This window comes from Leucoraja erinacea, chromosome 5 (genome assembly GCF_028641065.1).
Source record: "Leucoraja erinacea ecotype New England chromosome 5, Leri_hhj_1, whole genome shotgun sequence".
Taxonomy (NCBI): Eukaryota; Metazoa; Chordata; class Chondrichthyes; order Rajiformes; family Rajidae; genus Leucoraja; species Leucoraja erinaceus.
Window position 1 is genome coordinate 44566500 of NC_073381.1, and position 20614 is coordinate 44587113.

The window sequence follows — 20614 nt, forward strand, 5'->3', positions numbered from 1 at the left end:
ATTCAATTCAGCTTGCCCTTTCAAAGTTGTTTTCTTCAATGTTACTTTGCTATATTTGTTATTTTCAGCAAAGTTGACATAATTGACAAATTTGCATAAATAAGAAATTCCTGTCAGCCCAATGCTGCACTCTGGGATACTATACACTGAACCATCTGAGGCAAGAAAGTGTATTTTTAAATATTGGTCTTCAGAGAGTCCTGGGTACACTGCTCAGTACAAGATAACCTGCAGGCACTGCAAACAGTTGGGAAGGCAAGTAATTTGTTGTGCAAAAAACAATCTGCTGGAGGAACTCCACATCTGAGGAGGGAACAGAGAGGCGAAGGAGGGAAATATCCATTTCCATCCACTGATGCTGCTGTCTGTGCATTTCCATCCACTGAGTTTTCCAGCAGTTAGTTTTTTTTGCACAAAATTCCAACAATTGCAGTCTGCTGTGTCTCCAAATATCATGTTGTATTTTGTTAGAAGATGATTCAAGAGCAAAGAGATCTTATTGCTGTTGTGTACAACATTGGTGAAACTGCACCTGGAATATTGCATGTAGGTCTGACCTCCATACAGAAGCAAATGCAATCCATGGTTACCAGATTGATTCTTGGGATGACATTCTTTGAGGAGACATTAAACAGGCTGATCCATACTCTGTAAGGATTAGAAGCATGAGGACAATCTAATTGAAACATGCAATATTTAGTTTAGTTTAGAGATACAGCGTGGGAACAGTTCCTTCGGCCCACCGAGTCCGCACCAACCAGCAATGACCACACACTTACACTATCCTACACACACCAGGAACAATTTACAATTATACAAAGCCAATTAACCTACAAACCTGTGCGTCTTTGGAGTGTGGGAGGAAACCGAAGATATCGGAGAAAACCCATGCGGTCCCAGGGAGAACGTACAAACTCCATAAAGACAATACCCCTAGTCAGGATCGAACCCAGGTCTCTTGCGCTGTAAGGCAGCAACTCTACCACTGCACCACCATGCCATCCTGTTGGGCATGGCTCCATCTTTGGTCCATCTTAATCTTTACGTTCTAATTCAAAATCAACAATGATTGTCCAAGTTACTAGATAAATACTCTTCACACATATTCAATTACGTGCAACAAATGTGGCATGTCGGTACCAATACTAGTTTAGAATGGAATATTATGTAGACAGTGATTTTATTATGAAAAATGTAGTTGTTACCGTCAGTTATGCCATTTTGTATTTTGGGTCTCAGCACTAGGCCATGCTGACACCTACTGCATAGAATTTTACAGAATGGAGACAGGCCATATTGTCGAATAAAATAGCACGTAATTATGCTATGCATGAGATTAAGTCTCCTCCTATCTTAATCTCAGTTTATTAACAAATCCTTTCATTTCTTTCTCCCTTGTGTACTTACTCAGCTTTTTCTTAGAACGATTCAATGAGTACAGAGCAATACTTAGTCAATGGTATCTCATATAGTAACACCTGCACCAGTTAATAATCCCAACATGATTAAGACGATGAAACTGATGTTTCTTTATACACAATATATGTTTCATTGAGACTACACTGTCTGTTCTATGAACTTCTCGATAGCCACAATTAATTCTTTGATGGTAATACTAATAAAATGACATTAGATCAGTAGCAGTAACTGCTGACCTATGAATACATTGATGGATTGAGGCCAGAATTTATTACTCTTCCCAGCCATGTTAATGATCCATTATGCGGCATTTATTTCCACTTCAGACTAATATTGTAAAGGTTTGGGAATCTCTATTTGAATTATATTTTGAAACGTGAATAGACAACATCCACGACTTGGTTTTAAAAATGTTTGAATTATAATGGTATGAGTTTAATATATCATATGGAATCCATGGGTTCTTTTACCATATTTGAATGAGGAACTGACCCGCAGCATAAGTACTCTTTCAGTTGATGTACATTATATCTGGTGTCACCTAGCACGTTCCAAATATAGTAACACACTAAGGCTTTTCATTTTCATTAGTAGGAAAGTGCTGCTCAAATATGTCATCTTTTGCTTTTGATAGGTGAAAGAGGAATGTCGACTTCTAAATGCTCCCCCTATTCCTCCACGTGGTACTAAGGGTGCTCTGACATCCAGCCCACCCGTTCCGCCTCGGTTTGCAAAAGCACAGCTCCAGCAGGCCCATTCACCAAGCCCTAGCCTGTCTTATTACTCGTCTGGCCTTCATGACATGTAAGTGGCTTTCAATTCACTAACAATAATAAATGCAAACGTTGTGTGATTCTATGTATCTTTGACCAATCCTAATTTTTTAAGATGTAATATAGTCCATCACTGTTCAGGTGCAAATAACCTTCCTTTTCTGACATCTTTAAAAATATGTTAATGTAAGAAGGGTCTCGACCCGAAAAGTCACCTATTCCTTCTCTCCAGAGATGCTCTGTCTTGCTGAGTTACTCCAGCATTTTGTCTCTATCTTTGGTTTAAACCAGCATCTGCAGTTCCTTTCTACACATGTTAACATAAAAGTCTATCTCCAATCCATATGTTATTACAATTCTTGCATATATATGCATTTCCTGCCCACCAATTTTTACTTCCGCTTGTCACCATCTTTGGTGCAGCTATTCTATCAACCGTAAAAATAAATAAATTATAGTGGCATTTCTCTATTTAATCAATTGACTTCCGCTGCAGAGAGGATAACAATAATGTTAAATGCAGTATTTTAAACCTTTCACTTGGGACTCCACACTTTGATAGTTTATTTTTAGTGCCAGAAAGGTTAACTGTCGGTAATTAAAGGGTTATTTAAACTGGTAATTTCCTTTTGAAGTCCAGGTTTTTCTAGGTATTGACATTTCAGCAATCGTCCGTCCCTAGTCTGAGGTTCCTGCACAATTTGTGCATAAAGAACATGTGTACAATAAGCCCCATCAGTCTGGGAAATATCTCTCTCAACATATCTTGGGTGTGGTTATATGACATTCCAACTACTTAGCAGAGATATGAACATTTATGTTGAGCAGATAATTCAGGTATGAATAGACTATCATGGCAGTATATTAACCTTTTTAAGTTACTTTCCAGCCTATCTTTGCTATTGTCCACATATTTGAAATGTATTTTCCAATAACTTAATGTTTCGATTCACATAAAGATGTAGGTTACTGGATAATAATTTTGTGATTTGATAATTTAGCATTTTCACTGTTTATTCATATTCATGGATCAGTTGAATTTTCCAATGTACTGAACTGTTGGGGAAGTTTCATTTAATCATCCAAAAACAGCTGTAATAACAAGGACATGCTGGGTCTGTTCTAAATTTACTGTTTTATTTGACATTTATTGCTATTAGGGTCAGGCACAATCTAAATGGAATTGATTAAAAGCTGTTAGAATACGTAGAAAAGTTGGACCCCAGTGTACTGGATTCTCGCAGGCAGAGAAGCTGCTGTGTCAACCACGGAAGGTGGATTTGCCACAGATGATTAACCAGCAACGGTCCCCGAGAATGAGCATGAACTCAGCAAAAGGTTCAGGCAAATGGCTGACACACATATGATAAATCAGTTGTCCAATAATATTATCAGTTGAAGCAAGATTCCATCAACAAATCGTCATATTTAGAAGTAGGGATGTGCTGTTTTTCTGTATAACATCAATGCAGATGTGAGATTATTGCCTTATTAGCACTTTGTCCTTGACACTGTCATCTCAGCATTGGTATATGTACCACAAGTTAAAGGTATTCCAACATCTCAGGCTATCTTATTCGCATCTTTAAATCTATGAAGGAATTAGTTATTGGAATGTCAAATCCTATCCTGTTGAAGAACATTTTGTATTCAGTTATGTACAATATAAATGATTGTAGTAGTAAATCAGAAAATGCCTCATGATAAAACACTATTACACTGTACTAAGTTACAGTCACTTAGCACAATGCAAAGTGCATTTGGGTCAGATGGCCAATTTAATGACAAATGGGCTTTCCTTAACATTCAAATTCAATTTTAAAATGCTTAAGACCAGTATTTTCTGCAGTTGCGCTTCCTGCTACATACATTAATTATTTCCTATAAGTGCTTTATTATGACGAGCAATTTCTCTGGCTGCGTATAGACCTTTGAATCTTTGGCAATTACTGTCATAGTTTTCACTGTGGGATATTTACCACCTGATGCTAATAAATGGAAAGTCTTTCCCAAGAAATGGCAGTCTATCTTCAATGTGGTAAAGACTGTTATGGTTAACTAGTGTGAAAAAATGTAGCAGCTGACCTTAAAGCATCTGTAATAATTCTCTCCATCAATAAACAAACAATTGGTACAAATGTTTAAAGTCTCCTTAACATATCAATGGTATGGTGAAGATTTGTTGAGATATCTGGAGATAAAGCCCAATTGGAAATGTCCTCGTTCTTCAGGGAACGTGGATTCCCCTCCGCCACTATAGATGAGGCTCGCACCAGGGTCTCATCCATACCCCGCAACACTGCTCTCTCTCCCCATCCCCGCACTCGCAAGAAGGGCAGAGTCCCCCTGGTCCTCACCTTTCACCCCACCAGCCGGCAAATACAACAAATAATCCTCCGCCATTTCCGCCACCTCCAATGTGACCCCACCACTCGCCACATCTTCCCATCTCCCCCCATGTCTGCCTTCCACAAAGACTGCTCCCTCCGCAACTCCCTTGTCAATTCTTCCCTTCCCTCCCGTACCACCCCCTCCCCGGGCACTTTCCGTTGCAACCGCAAGAAATGCAACACCTGTCCCTTCACCTCCCCCCTCGACTCCATTCAAGGACCCAAGCACTCGTTCCAGGTGCGACAAAGGTTCACCTGTATCTCCTCCAACCTCATCTACTGCATCCGCTACTCTAGATGTCAGCTGATTTACATCGGGGAGACTAAGCGGAGGTTGGGCGATCGTTTCGCCGAACACCTCCGCTCAGTCCGCAATAACCTACCTGAACTCCCGGTGGCTCAGCACTTCAACTCCCCCTCCCATTCCCGATCCGACCTCTCTGTCCTGGGTCTCCTCCATTGCCAGAGTGAGCAACACCGGAAATTGGAGGAACAGCACCTCATATTCCGCCTGGGGACCTTGGGTCCGGATGGCATGAACGTTGAATTTCCCAGTTTTGCTAGCCCTTGCTGTCTCCTCCCCTTCCTTAACCCTCGAGCTGTCTCCTCCCATCCTCCCGCCCTCGGGCTCCTCCCTTTTTCCTTCCTTCTCCCCCCCACCCGCCTTCAGTCTGAAGAAGGGTTTTGGCCCAAAACGTCGCCTATTTCCCCCGTCTATAGATGCTGCTGCACCCGCTGAGTTTCTCCAGCATTTTTGTGTACCTTCACTTCCAAAAGACGTGATCTGCATTTATTGACTTACTACAAGTATAAGGTGCAACAGTAATTTAAAAAATAAATGGTGCCAGGATCTGGTAATGGGGATGAAAAATATGAAGTTGGTATATCCCTTTTTGCGTGGTTTTTTATAATGGAGCAATTGTTTCTCTTTTTTTTCTTTCTTTTCTAGGGTCTATTTCTTAACTTTCTTCTCTAACTCTTTCTTAAATGGCGGTTTTTTTCCCCCAACACTTTCTCGCACTATCACGACTGTCTCTCACTTTCTTTACATTCTTTATTCCTATTTTTCTCAAAGCTCAAAAAATGAAGGGGTACAACAAATGTGATAAGATATATGTGACTTGTTCTACTATAACCTATCGTACTTCTAATAAATTAAAAAAATAATAATAAATTTTAAAAAATCAACTGTGTTGATAACTTATCAACAACATGGTATTTTTGATTGCTTTTTAAAAATATCATCCACCTTCTCTACAGGAGAAGTTGTAGTGTTTGCTGTTATTTTATAAGATTAATATGTATTACCACCCACGGCTTCATTTCTTTCTTTCTATTTTCAGCTCTGGAACCCGCAGTGGCAGCTGTTCACCATCCCCAGACACGTACTCCCTTTACTGTTATCCGTGCACCTGGGGAGACTGCAAGGCTACAGATTCTTCCAATCGTCCGTTGTCAGGGAATATTTCGTCGAATATCCAGAATGTACAGACTTCCTGGTCGGATCCATGGGGATATTCAAATAGTGTTCAAAGTGTGATTAGTGGGCGATCCACACCAAAACTATCTGGAGACACTTCCTTCAGAAGTTATTACAGTTGTCCTCGATTGAAGCCACCGAGCTCTCAGAAGCGGTTTGCACCCTTTGGAGCATTAAACCCATTTGCCAACTCTACCTACACACCCAGTCCATCAGCAACAGATTGGTTAGAATCTTCTGATCATTACAAGTCCCCATCTGCTACGCCAGAGCACTTTGATTCAATTGGTCTTTCTGTCAGCCGTAGCTCTTCTCCAGATCCAGTCTCCGGAGATATGAGGTACAATCAGGAGTACCGACACTGCGTGCAGGATTCATTGTACAAACCGTCTGAGAGCATATCTTGCCCTGTCCCACCACCGCGGCCTCCAAAGGTTTGTGATTCAGACAATATCATCATCCAAAGTACAGCGTCTCTTTCTCCCACTGTTGCAAGAGGTGCTGAGGGTGGTGTAACAAGGGTCTATCTCACCCAGGGTGTTATTGAAGTTCCTCCAGCATCGTCTCGGAGTAATGCAGAGATAGCTGTCTCCCTCCCTTCATCTAATACATCGGGTATGCCCAGATTAAATGGTAGTGACTTGTATTGGCACCCACCATCTGACCTATCTACTCTTTCTATGGAAGAAGTCTCCAGATGCCTAAGATTCATTGGCCTTTCAGAGGATGTGGTGACATTTTTCGTTCGTGAGCGCATTGATGGGAATATTTTCGTTCAGCTGACTGAGGAGATTCTGTCTGATGATTTTAAACTCACAAAACTTCAAATGAAAAAGATCATGCAGTTTATCAAAGGCTGGAGACCTAAGATTTAACCTACCGGCAATTCCTTGTTTTTTAAGTGGGTAAAGGTTTAACTCTTTAACTTGTAGAAGAAACTTCTAATAATTTGAAAGACATGGTGAACAGCACCTCCGGATGTTTAAAATGATCCAATATATTTGTTGGCCGTTTATGTTATGTACTGTGAAGAATGTGTTATCAAACTGTAGTATCCGTTGTTGGACTTTTTGCTACCCTTTCCCTTCAAATTATCAAAAGTATTAACTGCATAATTTACTAGGTGCAAATATGAGTTAAAGAGTTAAATTATTGTAGAACTGCAGTTAATGCTGCCTTGTTGGGACTAGAATAGTCTTCAAGTTTGGAATCTTCAGTTTATCCAAACGCAGCCTGTTTCCATAAATGTTTAAAGTGCTTCAACGATGGAATGTTGAAACACAATTTCCAGTTTTTAAAATTTTTTAATCACTTAATTACTACTGTTTGTGTTACTAAGGATGAATTAGATTAATGGTGGATAAATTATTTCTAATATTTATAGAACATACTAATAAAACTGTGGGATTCTATTAAATAAATATTTTTGTGTTACCTACCTTTATTTTTTTGCACGTGTGGATTCCATAATCCCCCCCCCCCCCACCCACCCCCTAACCAAACAAAAATAGAAAGCACAGGAAAATGTTCATAGCTGGTAAAGTGGATCTTGTGCAGCATGTAGATATTACTGAAAGTTAGGAGGAAAAAATAAGGCACATATCTGTGAGGCAAAGTGCAGTTGCCCTTTGCTGTGTAGTGCACTACAAACGCCTATAATTTAGTACATTGTTTAAGCCAGTAATTTGATCTAAAAATGTATCGTTCTAATCACTACTGTCTTAAATCTGTATAGTCTGTTATTTGTGGAAGACAATTAATTATACGTTTAATGGCTTTGGTTCTTTCAACTAATTTTTTGGGAAATTTCTGTATATTTATGGACAAGCAAATTTTCTCCTTGTAGATGTTCATCTTGATATAATTTTCTTTTTTAACAATGAAGGTTGATAATACTATAACTGTACGGAAATGCCCATTTATGCATAATTTAATCTATACAAACCAATACAGATAATACATGACAAAAAAACAAACTATGCATAATGTTGCTGTTTTACTGTCTGATGCTTTCTATTTCCACAATAAGCTTTTTTTTTGCTTCTGAGAATACTTAATATCTGATTTATCTCCCACGAATCACGATGAATATCTTATAGCCTTCAATTTATTTTTCGTACTGAATTATTGTCAGTGGCTGGAGATAAAGTTGCGTTGGTTTGAGTCACAGAGGACTAATTTAGATAGGAGCAGTAAGCAGGCATGAGGACTGTAGTTCAAATGAGCTCAATGAGTTGTAATCTGCCTGTGGAACATCAGTTATGTTCATTATGTTGATTCCAGCATCCAACAATGCACACTTGAAGCTTTGGTTTGTCAGCAGAGGGTCTAATTTTGCACTGCTTAAAGCCAGTCCGAACCTTTTGGAGCAACCAGTAGTACAGTAAACCCTTAAGAAATAGAGGGGATTTTGTTCCTGAAATAGCTGAGAATACCATTTATTCCCATCTGCGTTTACTTGCAGCAGAGTTTGCAGAACAGAAATAGATCAACATTTTCTGGGATATGCACCCGGGATCCTCCCAAGGCAAGAAGTCAAATGGATAAGGTAGAGCCATCATCCCTGTACTGTTAATGGTACATTTGAAATGTAGGAGTGGAATAACTGGGTGAGGATCCTCCAGAGGCCCAAATTCATTGTGCTGTTTCCCTCATTAGCAAAAGAAGTTATGTTAAAAGTCTTGTCAATCCATATTAAGGGTTAGAATCCCTCTGAACTGTACATGATGGTAGAGGAATATGGTACATATCAATAGAAGTGGGCTTCAACTGCACCTTGGTGAAACCACAGAAGTGAGAGTTAAGAGTCATTTTAGAGATCACTATGTTAGTAGAAGACATGGCACAGAATGGGAGAAAAAATAATTTGCAGACTACTGGCAGTTTCCATGGAGAACAGAGAGGATTCTTGTTTTCTTGTGCACAGCTGAACAAGAAACCTGCTGTATGACCTGTGTAAAGGATTTTAGAAGAGACTAGAATAAGTGGAATGAGACTAGAATCTCCCAACCCAATATTCCACCACTCACGCATAGCCCCCAACTGTACAGGTGCGGTTGACGGGTTCCCATTGTGACACCCCCACTCCCCCATTGCCCTTCCCCCCCGCATGCACTCACTCCATCCCCCCCACACCCCCCCCCCCCCCCCCCCCATCCACTCTTCACGGCTCTCCGGCAGCGCAGCCATTCCCGCCCATTGGGTTCCCATTGTGAACATGCAGATATTACTATGCAGGCACAGCTGACGGGGTTGTGGGGAGGGGGTCTGGGGGAGCGGTGTGGGCAGGAGAGGGGATGGGTGTGTGGGCGGGAGGCATGTGGAGGGGAGGGGGGTTTGTGGGCGGGGGGGAAGGGAGGGGTGTGTATGTGGCAGGGGGGTGTATGTAGGATGGAGGGTGTGTTTGGGTGTGGGCTCAGCGGCTCAGACCACATTCACCGGCACCAGGACCCGGCTCCGGACTCATTCAGCAGCTCCCGGCTTGTCGTGGTGGTCGCCCCCATTCGCGGACACAGCCCCCGCCTGCCCACGAGCACAGCCTCCCCAGCAAACATAGCCTCCCAGCCCGTGAATACAGCCCCCCCCCCATGCCCGCCAGCACAGCCCCCACCGCCCGAGAGCACACCCCCCCCCCGCAAACATAGCCCCCCCGCCCACGAACAGAGCCCCCCCCCCCCCCCCCCGTCCGCTAGTACAGCCCCCGCCCGCGAACACAGCCCCCGCCCGCCCACTCTGCTCACTCCGCTCCTTCAGCTTTATTCTCGCCGCCGGTGATTGACAGAAGGGGCAGCGCCTTCCCGGCGAATAACAGAAGAGAAGATCAATAACTTTTGTAATATTTCGCCGATCGGAACAAAACTAGATGCACTTGCAACACAGGAGAATGGCAAGTAAGGTGGCGCAAAATCGTAGCGCTATCGGGTACTGTTTTTGCGCAAATTTAAAAACAACGCAAACCGCAAGAGGGCAAGATGAGAGTTTTATAAGTATATAGATGGTCAAAGAGATGAATACTCAATATCAGGCTCTAGCTGTGCCGCATTAAGTACACATGGTTAGAGTTAGTCATCTCGAATGACATGCCCTACCAGTTACTTTATAAGATTCCTTATACAAAGGAAATGCTGGATGTATTCAGCTGGCCAGGGCTATATTAGTGGAGAGAGAATTTGTAAACGTTTGTCTTTTGAGTTTGAGTTTTGAATGCTTCTACTAATCTTTTTGCCTGGTTAATAAATGGAGTATTAAAAGGCTATCACTCTCTCTTGCATGCGCACATCCAACCTTTGATCTGTCAAACATTTAAATATTCACATCAGCAGTGGCATGAAAGCGCAGCGGTAAAGTTACTGCCTTAGCGCCAGAGACCCGGGTTCGATCCAGACGACAGGTGCTGTCTGCACAGAGTTTGTATGTTTTCCACATGGGTTTTCCCTGTCTTCGGTTTCCTCACGCATTCCAAAGACGTACAAGTTTGTAATTGACTGTGGTAAAGATTGAGTGTTGGAAAATGTCTGGGCTTGGGAATTGCTGATTGGCACAGTCTTAGTGGGCCAAAGGGCCTGTTTCCATGCGGTATCTCTAAACTAAACTAATCTGGTGTAGTGATCATTTATAAAATTTACATTAGCAAACCGTGATACTCAAGAAATATTGCAATACCTACAAAATCAACCAAAGATATGGTGAACAGTTTCTAAACTATATAAAATGCCAGCAGAGTGGGGTAACAATAAATGTGATATAACAGTGCCTGCTGTTCTCTTTCTTAAATTTGTTACCATTTACTTTAATATTTCTGGTTAAATAATTAGCACCTAATATGGTGCAAACGTTTCAAAGCACCAGATGTATACATTGCAATGGATGAATTTGTGAATACAGCATGAAACAGCACCATCCTCTGGCTCCTCACATGCAACTTCAGGTTTCTTCTATTCAACAGGTTTTTTTTGAGGCAACATCATATTATTAGACTATTTGTAACAGTATTGTTATATTTTGGTAAATATGTTAATAATTGGCTGAATTTGAATTTATAATTTGATGCAGATTATTTTAAATTTCAAGTATAATTTTTTATGCATGCTAATTAACTTCAATTGTGCAATTTGTGTTGGAAATTTCCAAAGTTTACAGATCATATGAAACTCAGGAAAGAATAAAGTGGAAAGTGGTTTCTCGTCAAATTAGGTAATTAGCTGGAAGTTTGCAGCATACACGTGAGTAAAGCTGAACTCGTATCTGGGGATGTGATTGCATGTTTCCAGGGTTTTGATGTTTCAGACTTCATAGAGAGGGAGGTAAAAGAAGTTGCTCTACTGATTGGGGTGAATGTCGTCTTAACACTTAGAGTACGCACTGGAGGATTCATCTGCTGAGGCATAGGCGGGTTTAAAAATAAGATAGGTGCAAGCACTCAAATGAGATTATACTATAAATCTCCTAATAGCTAGAGGGAAACAGAGGAACAGATATGTAGATATGTAGAATGCATAGTGCATTAGATGGAGCAGAATTTGTTAGGCATATCCAAGGGGGTATCCTGAAATGGCATGTGGATAGTCCAACTTGAGAAGGGACAATACTGGACCTTGTGTTGAGAAACAAGCCAGGTGACTGGTGTTTCAATGGAAGAGTATTAAGGGAACAGTGATTAGAACTCCATAAACACTATAGATAATTATGAATAAGGATAAGTCTTGACCTTGGCGGAAGGTACTAAATTGGGGGTAAGGCAGATTGCAGCATTATTAGGCAGGAGTTGTGGAGAGTAAATTTGGAGCAGATGTTATTTGGTAAGTCCACATCTGATATGTGGGAGTTATTTAAAGGCCAGCTGATCAGAGTTCAGGATCAGCATGTTCTATTAAGAAGGAAGGATAAGGATGCAAGGTAAGGGAACCTTGGATGATCTGAGGTTGTAAATGTGGTCATAAACAAAAAGGAAGTGTATAAGGTTAAGAAAGATAAAATCATATGGAGTCTTTAAGGAACATAAAGCAGGCATGAAATAACTAAAGTGATCATAAGAGGCCATGGAATATAATTGTTTAAAAAATCCACGGCAATGGCTAACCACAGGGAATGTAGAACTGCTCAAAAATAAAGGGGGAATATGTGCATGGAGTCAGAGGTTGCAGATGAGTACATTGCATCTATATTCATCATGAAGAAGGGCATGGACTACAGTGAGATCAGTGTAGAGAATATTATATATGCTGGGACAGTTTGAGATCAAAAAGGAGGTGGTGTTAGAACTCCTGAAGAGCATTAAATTGGATAAATCCCTCGTGCCTGATGGGACCTATCCCAGTTATTGAAAGGCAAGTGAGAAGTTTGCAGAAGTCTTGAAGATCTTTGTATCTTCTCTATTCGCATGCGAGATGATGGAGGATTGCAGAGTAGCCCATGTTGTTCCTTTGTTTATGAAGGGAAGTAGCTATACTTGAGGAAATTATAGGTCGGTGAACCTCATGTCAGTGGTTGGGAAGCTATTGGAGAGAATTCTTCAGAATAGGATTTGCTCTCATTTAGATGAGAATGGTCTAATTAGGGAGCCGCGTGACTTGTACATGGCAAGTAATATCTAATGAACTTCAGTGAGGTTTTGGTTTGAGGTGGTGGCAAAGGTGATTCATGAAACTATGGCAGTGGATGTTTTTACATGGATTTTAGTAAGGCATTCGATAAAGTCCCTCCTCGTAGGCTGATTCAGATTAAGATGTCATATCCATGTCATTTGGATTCACAACTGGGCTACTACAAGAAGACACAGCATAGTGGTGGGTGTTATTCTCACTGATAGTCTGTAACCTGTGGAGTTCCACAGATCTGTGATAGGACCTTTGTTGTTTCTGATAAACATAAATGAGTTGGATGTATATGTATATAGATTGGTTAATAAATTTGCAGATGAATGAATGAATGAATAAGTTTATTGGTCAAGTATTCACATACAAGGAATTTGCCTTGGTGCTCCGCCCGCAAGTGACATGACATACAGTGATAGTTAGGAATGAAACATATAACATTGAACACTAATAATAAAACATTATTGATTAAACTTATTAATTAAATAAAATTCCAGAGCAAAAGGAGGCTACAGATTTTTGTTATTGAGTAGAGCAACTATTCGTGGAAAAAAAGCTGTTTTTATGTCTGGCTGTGGCAGCTTTGATGATCCAGAGTCGCCTTCCAGAGGGAAGTGATTCAAAGAGTTTGTGGCCAGGGTGAGAGGGGTCAGAGATGATCTTGCTCGCTCGCTTCCTGGCCCTTGCAGTGTACAGTTCGTCATTGGAGGGAAGGTTGTAGCCAATAACCTTCTCAGCTGATCGGACGATTCGTTGCATCCTCCGGATTTCGTGCTTGGTGGCTGAGCAAAACCAGACCATGATGGAGAAGGTGAGAACAGACTCTATAATGGCCGTATAGAATTGGACCATCATTGCCTGTGGCAGATTGTGCTTCCTCTGTTGTGCCTTTTTGATTGTGGTGGCCCCCCCATTTAAGGTCCTTGGAGATGACGGTTCCCAGGAACTTAAAAGACTCCACAGATGTGACTGTGGTGTTGTTGATGATGAGTGGGGTGTAGGGAGGGGGAGCACTCCTAAAGGCTACAATCAATTCCACTGTCTTAAGAACATTGAGCTCCGGGTTGTTGCAATGGCACCAGGACGTCAGCTGTGTCACTTCCTGTCTGTTGGCAGATTCCTCCCCATCCTGGATCAGTCCAATCAAGGTTGTGTCAGCCACAAACTTGAGAAGCTTGACAGAAGAGTCAGTGGACGTGCAGTCTTTGGTAGAGGAGAGGGGAGAATACGCAGCCTTGCGGTGCTCTTATGCTGAGGTTTGCGGGTCCGAGATGTGCTTTCCCAGCCTCACATGCTGCTTCCTGTCTGTCAGGAAGCTGTGATCCACCAACAGAGGGGTTCAGGCACAGTCAACTTGGAAAGTTTGGAGTGTAGTAGCTCTGGCACAATGGTGTGAATGTAGAGCTAAAATCAACAAACAAAATCCTCGCATAGGTCCACTGGCAGTCTAGGTGCTGGAGGATGAAATGCAGGCCCAGGTTGACTGCGCCATCCACAGATCTATTGGCCCGATATGCAAACTGCAGTGGGTTTGTGATATTTTTCAGCTTGGCCAGCACAAGTCTTTCAAGGGTCTTCATGACCTCAGAGGTCAGTGCGACAGGCCTGTAGTCATTAATACCAGTAATCCTTGCCTTTTTGGGTACAGGGACAATAGTGGAGACTTTGAGGCAGGCAGGGACAGTACAGGTTTGCAGGGACTGGTTGTAAATGTCTGTGTAGACCGGTGCCAGTTGTTCAGCACAGAGCTTGAGAGTAGAGAAGGAAACATTGTCCAGTCCGGCTTCGGAACAGCCTCTCCACCTCCTCTATTTTTATTGTTGACTGGTCTAAGTGGGACCCGTTGGGTCCCAGTCACACGGGAGGCCTGGTTCCCCAACACAATATTCCACCACTCACCGATTCTCCCAACGCAATATTCCACCACACATCTATAGCCTCTTACTGCGCAGGCGCAGCTCATTTCCCCTCATCCCTGAGCACTCCCTCCCCCTCCTCTTCATGTGTGGGAGGGGAAGGAAACGGGGTGTGTGGCGGGGGGCGGGGAGCAGGGTTGTGTGTGGATGGGGGGGGGGGGGTGGAGGAGGGTGGTGTGGGGGGGAAGGGTGGTTGTGGGGTGGGTATGGGGTATGGGGTGTGTGATGGGGGATTGTGTGCAGTGGGGGGAGGTGTGTATGTGGGCTGGAGGGGTGTGAGAGGGAGGAGGAATGTGGGAGAGGGGGGTGTGTGCATGTGTGTGGGCGGAGGTGTGTGCGGGGGGGGAGGGGTGTGTGGGGGCATGGGGGGGTTGTGTTGGGGGAGAGGGGGTGTTTGGGGGAAGGGGGAAGGGGGGTTGTGGGGGCAGAGGAGAGTTGTGGGGGGGAGAGGGGTGTGTGGGCGTGGGGGTGAGTGAGCTCAGAGAAAAGACGGGGAAGAGCCATGGGGGAGAGGGGGGCATCACGGCGGAGAAGCCAGAGGGGTAGTGGCTGGAATTGGCGGTGTGATGGGGACTCACAGCGGGTGCTGATTGTTCTCCTCTGCCGGGATCAGGGTCTCCGCTTTCTGTTTGGCGACATGTCCGACTCTGGGCTGGGCTGGGCTGGGTCTCCCACACTGGGCCGTTGTCTCTGACGCCAGGCTGCTGCTTGGGGCTGGGCTGCTCCTGGTCCCTCCAAAAGTCCGGTTGGAAACCTCCGCTAGCCATCCTCAGCTCCAATAAAGACGCGATGGCGCAGGAAGGGGCGGACCATCCCGGGGAGTGACAGGGGAAGATACTAATCCGCGCGGCGCTGACTGGCAGGAGAAGAGATCGATCTGCGCATGCGTGGTTTTTAAGGTTTTTATACCTTGCTAACTTTTACAACATTCAACCGATCGGAACAAAACTTTGTAGACTCGCAGCACAGGAGAACAGCGAGTGAACTGGTGAAAACTAGCGCCAATAGAAAGACCGCCAAACTAGAAGATAACACGATTAGTGTTTTAGTTACGTTTAGGTGATGGAGAAGTGGTGTTGTGCAGCACGGAGGGGGTCGGTAGTGAACATAACCGCAATCTTTTGTAGTCAGACTGTAATTGGATGTTAAGTGGTGATTGGAGAGGGGTTGGTGGGAAAGGGTCCAGTCTTTTCAGTAGGTGCTTTAAGTAGGTGTGAAATGGTGATTGAGGAGGAGTGGGTGTAGAAGGGTCCAGTCTTTGCAGACTGGGGTCTGGCTGTGTTGGTTGGGGAGGGGGTGCCAGAGTTATGTTTCTGCTTGTCAAAACTGCAGTAGAACTCATTCAGGTCATTGGTCAGCTGACAATTGTCCAAAGAGCAGGGGAGGCTTTCCTCTTGTAGCTGGTGATTTTTTGCAAGCCCTTCCAAATTGAAGAAGAATCACTAGCTGAGAACTTGCTCAACTTCTCAGAGTACCTTTCTTTGGCAGCTCTGATTCCACTTCTCAGCTTGTACTTGGCCAATCTGTAGAGGTCTGCATCCCAGCTGCAGTAGGCTTCCTCTTTAGACTGCCTAAATTGGTGGAGTTGTAAACTGTGAGAAAGGTTGTCAAAGTATTCAGCTGTAGAAATGGCAGATGGAGTTTAATTTGAGGAAGTATGAGATGTTGCACTTTTGGATGTTGAATGTAAGCGGAATAGTCTCCAGCTAATACGACATCCTGAACAGCAATGATGTACAGCAGGATATTGGGGTCCAAGTCCGTCATTCCCTGAAAGTGGAGTGGTAAAGATGCATGGTATGCTTACCTTCATCAATTGGGCCACAGGGGTCAGTCAGTAAGTCACGTTGCAGCTTTATAGTACATTGATTAGGAGTATTGTGCGCAGTTCAGGTCATCTCATTACAGAAAGGATGTGCAGGCTTTGGAGAGGGTGCAGAAGAGGTTTATTATGCATGAATTAGAGGGTATTCGCTATAAGGAGAGATTGCACTAATTTGGATTGTTTTCTCTTGCATATCAGAGACGGAGGGGAGACCTGATAACATTTTATAAAATTATGAAAGGCGTGGATAGGGTATACAACATATTTTTCCCAGGGTGTATAGGTTGAAGACTTGAGGGCATTGCTTTAACGTCGGAGAGGGTAAGTTTAAAGAATATGCATGGGGCAAGTTTTTATTTTTTTTAAACAGAGTGGGGGTGCCTGGAAGGCAGATATGAGAGTAGTATTTAAGAGGCTTTTAGATAGGCTGATGGATATGCAGGGAATAAAGTGATATGGATCACGTGCAGGCAGAGGAGATTAGTTTGACTTGGCACAAACATCGTGGACAGAAGGGCCCTTTCTCTTCTATATTCCATGCTGAAGGATAGCAAGTGAATAAGTAGGGGTCTCATAATAGATCATAGAGGGGCAAAGGTGTATCAGTCAGAAAAATGGATAGTGACATAGATAATGGTCATGAGAGTAGAAACAAATCAATCCCTCTCACAGCTGGAGAGTATTCTGGAGACAGATGAGTGTAGATTTGGGAAATGACAATATATTCAAGGTGTGATGGTAATTTGCCAATTCAGATGTTAGGTTTTTCGTGGAGAGTCAAGGATAGCAGTTTTGAAAGTAACTTTAGCAGTTCAGGAGAAAATTTCATACAAGATGGGGAAGGATGTTGTGTGACATTGGGAGATCAAAGGCAAGATGAAAGTCCATGACAAATTCAAAATCAGAAATGAGCAGGCCTTGAGCAAAAAAAGGATTTCTCAGACTTTGTAACAAAGCAGTCTGACTTGCATACATAGAATATAGGTGCACGAGTAGGCCATTCGGCCCTTCGAGCCTGCACCACCATTCAATATGATCATGGCTGATCATCCAACTCAGTATTCTGTCCCTGCCTTCTCTCCATACCCCCTGATACCTTTAGCCACAAGGGCCACATCTAACTCCCTCTTAAATATAGCCAATGAACTGGCCTCAGCTACCTTCTGTGGCAGAGAATTCCACAGATTCACCACTCTGTGTGAAAAATGTTTTTCTCATCTCGGTCCCAAAAGATTTCCCCCTTATCCTTAAACTGTGACCCCTTGTTCTGGACTTCCCCAACATAGGGAACAATCTTCCTGCATCTAGCCTGTCCAACCCGTTAAGAATTTTGTAAGTTTCTATAAGATCCCCCCTCAATCTTCTAAATTCTAGCGAGTACAAGCCGAGTCTATCCAGCTTTTCTTCATATGAAAGTCCTGACATCCCAGGAATCAGTCAGGTGAACCTTCTCTGTACTCCCTCTATGGCAAGAATGTATTTTCTCAGATTAGGAGATCAAAACTGTATGCAATACTCCAGGTGTGGTCTCACCAAGACCCTGTACAACTGCAGTAGAACCTCCCTGCTCCTATACTCAAATCATTTTGCTATGAATGCTTACATACCATTCGCTTTCTTCACTGCCTGCTGCACCTGCATGCCTACTTTCAATGACTGGTGTACCATGACACCCAGGTCTTGTTGCATCTCCCCTTTTCCTAATTGGCCACCATTCAGATAATAGTCTACTTTCCTGTTTTTGCCACCGAAGTGGATAACCTCACATTTATCCACATTATACTGCATCTGCCATGCATTTGCCCACTCACCCAGCCTATTCAAGTCACCTTGCAGCCTCCTAGCATCCTCCTCACAGCTAACACAGCCCCCCAGCTTCGTGTCATCTGCAAACTTGCATTCAATTCCCTCTTCCAAATCATTAATATATATTGTAAATAGCTGGGGTTCCAGCACTGAGCCTTGCGGTGCCCCACTAGTCACTGCCTGCCATCCTGAAAAGGACCTGTTTACTCCTACTCTTTGCATCCTGTCTGCCAGCCAGTTCTCTATCCACATCAATACTGAACCCCCAATACCGTGTGCTTTAAGTTTGTATACTTATCTCTTATGTGGGACCTTGTCGAAAGCCTTCTGAAAGTCCAGATATAACACATCCACTGGTTCTCCCTTATCCACCCTACTAGTTACATCCTCGAAAAATTCTATAAGATTCGTCAGACATGATTTACCTTTCATAAATCCATGCTGACTTTGCTCTATGATTTCACCACTTTCCAAATGTGCTGCTATCCCATCTTTAATAACTGACTCTAGCAATTTCTCCACTACCGATGTTAGACTAACTGGTCTGTAATTCCCCATTTTCTCTCCCCCTCCCTTTTTAATAAGTGGGGTTACATTAGCTACCCTCCAATCCTCAGGAACTACTCCAGAATCTAAAGAGTTTTGAAAAATTATCACTAATGCATCCACTATTTCTGGGGCTACTTCCTTAACTACCCTGGGATGCAGCCTATCTGGCCCTGGGGATTTATCGGCCTTTAATCTTGAAATCGATGGTTGAGAAGAGACAACGGGAGGTATCCACATTGGTCTTAGAGAAGTCCCAATGCAACATGAGAGTACATTCTGCCAGCAGATTTCTGCCAGCAAGACTTTCTTCCCCTCTTATTAGACAACTGAACAGTCTTCCCATAAGTTAGTGGTTAAACTGATCTTCAAACTTGTCTTCATTGCAGATACTGGGCTTTTTCTCTGAAAAGCTACAAAGCTGTAAAACTATATTCTGCACTCTGGTATTTTCCTCTTTGCACTCCCCATTGAACTGGTGTACAGTGTGATAGTATGATCTAATTTAATTAGGTAGCATGTAAACAAAACAAATAAAAAAATCAGTAAACCTCAGCATTCGTGACAATAACTAATAACAGTACACATTTTCCAGGAAAGGTGGGAATGTTAATTAATGCTATTTTCTCTTAAAGTTGTAATCATGGTAAAACTGGGGTTTATGATTAGGCTAAACCACCGTTTTGGGTTTGGAATGTTTATAATTCAATGATAGGATCAGATCTTGCCATATCTACTTCACCTCAAAATAAACAATGGATAAGCTTTTTGCAGCTTGTCTGCTCAATATAAATTAAACATTCTTATTTAAATTCAAATGGTATTTGCCAAATTGGAATATTACTGTTATTACTGGTTAGTAAGAGAAGAGAATTATCTTCAACTGAGATTACCATCTCAAAATGTTACTTCTAAACATGACTGTCAATTTAGCTACCAAGGGGAAAACAATAGTGCTTTTTTAGATTATTAAAACATAGCATTGGAATGACTTTATTGCTACCTTTAAAAAATAGACAAAATCTGTTATGAATGTACCTAGCTCCACAGAAAAACATTTAAAATGAAGTACAAAATTGAACAGCAGTGTTTAATATGTAGAAGTAATATCTAATAAACTGTGATTGAAGGCACTAATCAAAACTGACTGAAACATCCACGAGTTTAGACTGCACGTCATTTAATATGAAAGAAATCAATAGTTCAGATAAAACTAGATCATGTATACAAGAGAAGCCTAATTGCAACCTTTTTAGAGCTGTCACATTCAGCAATTATGTACATGTCTAATGATTTAATTTTGTTATGTAAATAAAAGTAGAAACTTCTTTTAGTGACGGAATTTCTTGCTTTCATCCTTGGCATAGTCCAGCAGCATCTGGCAAGGTGTGAACTCAGCACCAAAAACATTTTCATATTTTAACAGCTTGTCAACCATTTTGCTTGCTCCATAGGAATCTACAAATTTGAAAGGTCCTAAAGAGAATGAAATCCCATAACAATTAGTTGTAATACAAATAATATCAGGGCTGATACTTAATTTTATGCTATTATTGTTCAATAGAATAAATGCTGATATCAGTCATGAACTTACAATGAAATTAATTTTACTTACAAAAATAGATTAAAACTCTTACCAAGTTTATAACCCTCAAATCTAGCATTCCTCATCTTGTGGATCCCCGATTTCCTTTTGTCCATCATTAAAGAGTTTTGTTTTACACACAACCAAGTTTACGCTATAATGATTTTAACTGAATTGGATATTTTTTTTACAGAAGAAGACCAAGTAGCCAGTTGAGAGGATGGAAGAGGAGAGGGATGGTGTCTTTCTGTTTAAGAAGGAACTGCAGGTGCTGGAAAATC

The 20614-nt window shown here is 42.3% G+C and overlaps 2 protein-coding genes across 6 annotated transcripts in view; one reads left to right on the forward strand and one right to left on the reverse strand.

Moving 5' to 3' along the window:
- The window catches only part of gareml (GRB2 associated, regulator of MAPK1-like), a 164670-nt gene extending 156635 nt beyond the window's left edge, over positions 1–8035 (forward strand). For 2 of the 4 annotated variants that reach the window (XM_055635479.1, XM_055635480.1), the window contains exons 5-6: positions 2054–2223; positions 5926–8032. In XM_055635479.1, the coding sequence (XP_055491454.1) occupies positions 2054–2223; positions 5926–6937 (1182 nt within the window). In that variant the 3' untranslated portion in view covers positions 6938–8032. Of the gene's footprint in view, positions 1–2053; positions 2224–5925 lie in introns of all 4 variants that reach the window. The other 2 variants (XM_055635483.1, XM_055635482.1) reach the window with 2 other exon arrangements.
- Positions 8036–19908: 11873 nt separating this feature from the next.
- The window catches only part of LOC129697175 (trifunctional enzyme subunit alpha, mitochondrial-like), a 60428-nt gene continuing 59722 nt past the window's right edge, over positions 19909–20614 (reverse strand). For both annotated transcript variants that reach the window (XM_055635485.1, XM_055635484.1), the window contains exon 20: positions 19909–20224. In XM_055635485.1, the coding sequence (XP_055491460.1) occupies positions 20079–20224 (146 nt within the window). In that variant the 3' untranslated portion in view covers positions 19909–20078. The remainder of the gene's footprint in view (positions 20225–20614) is intronic.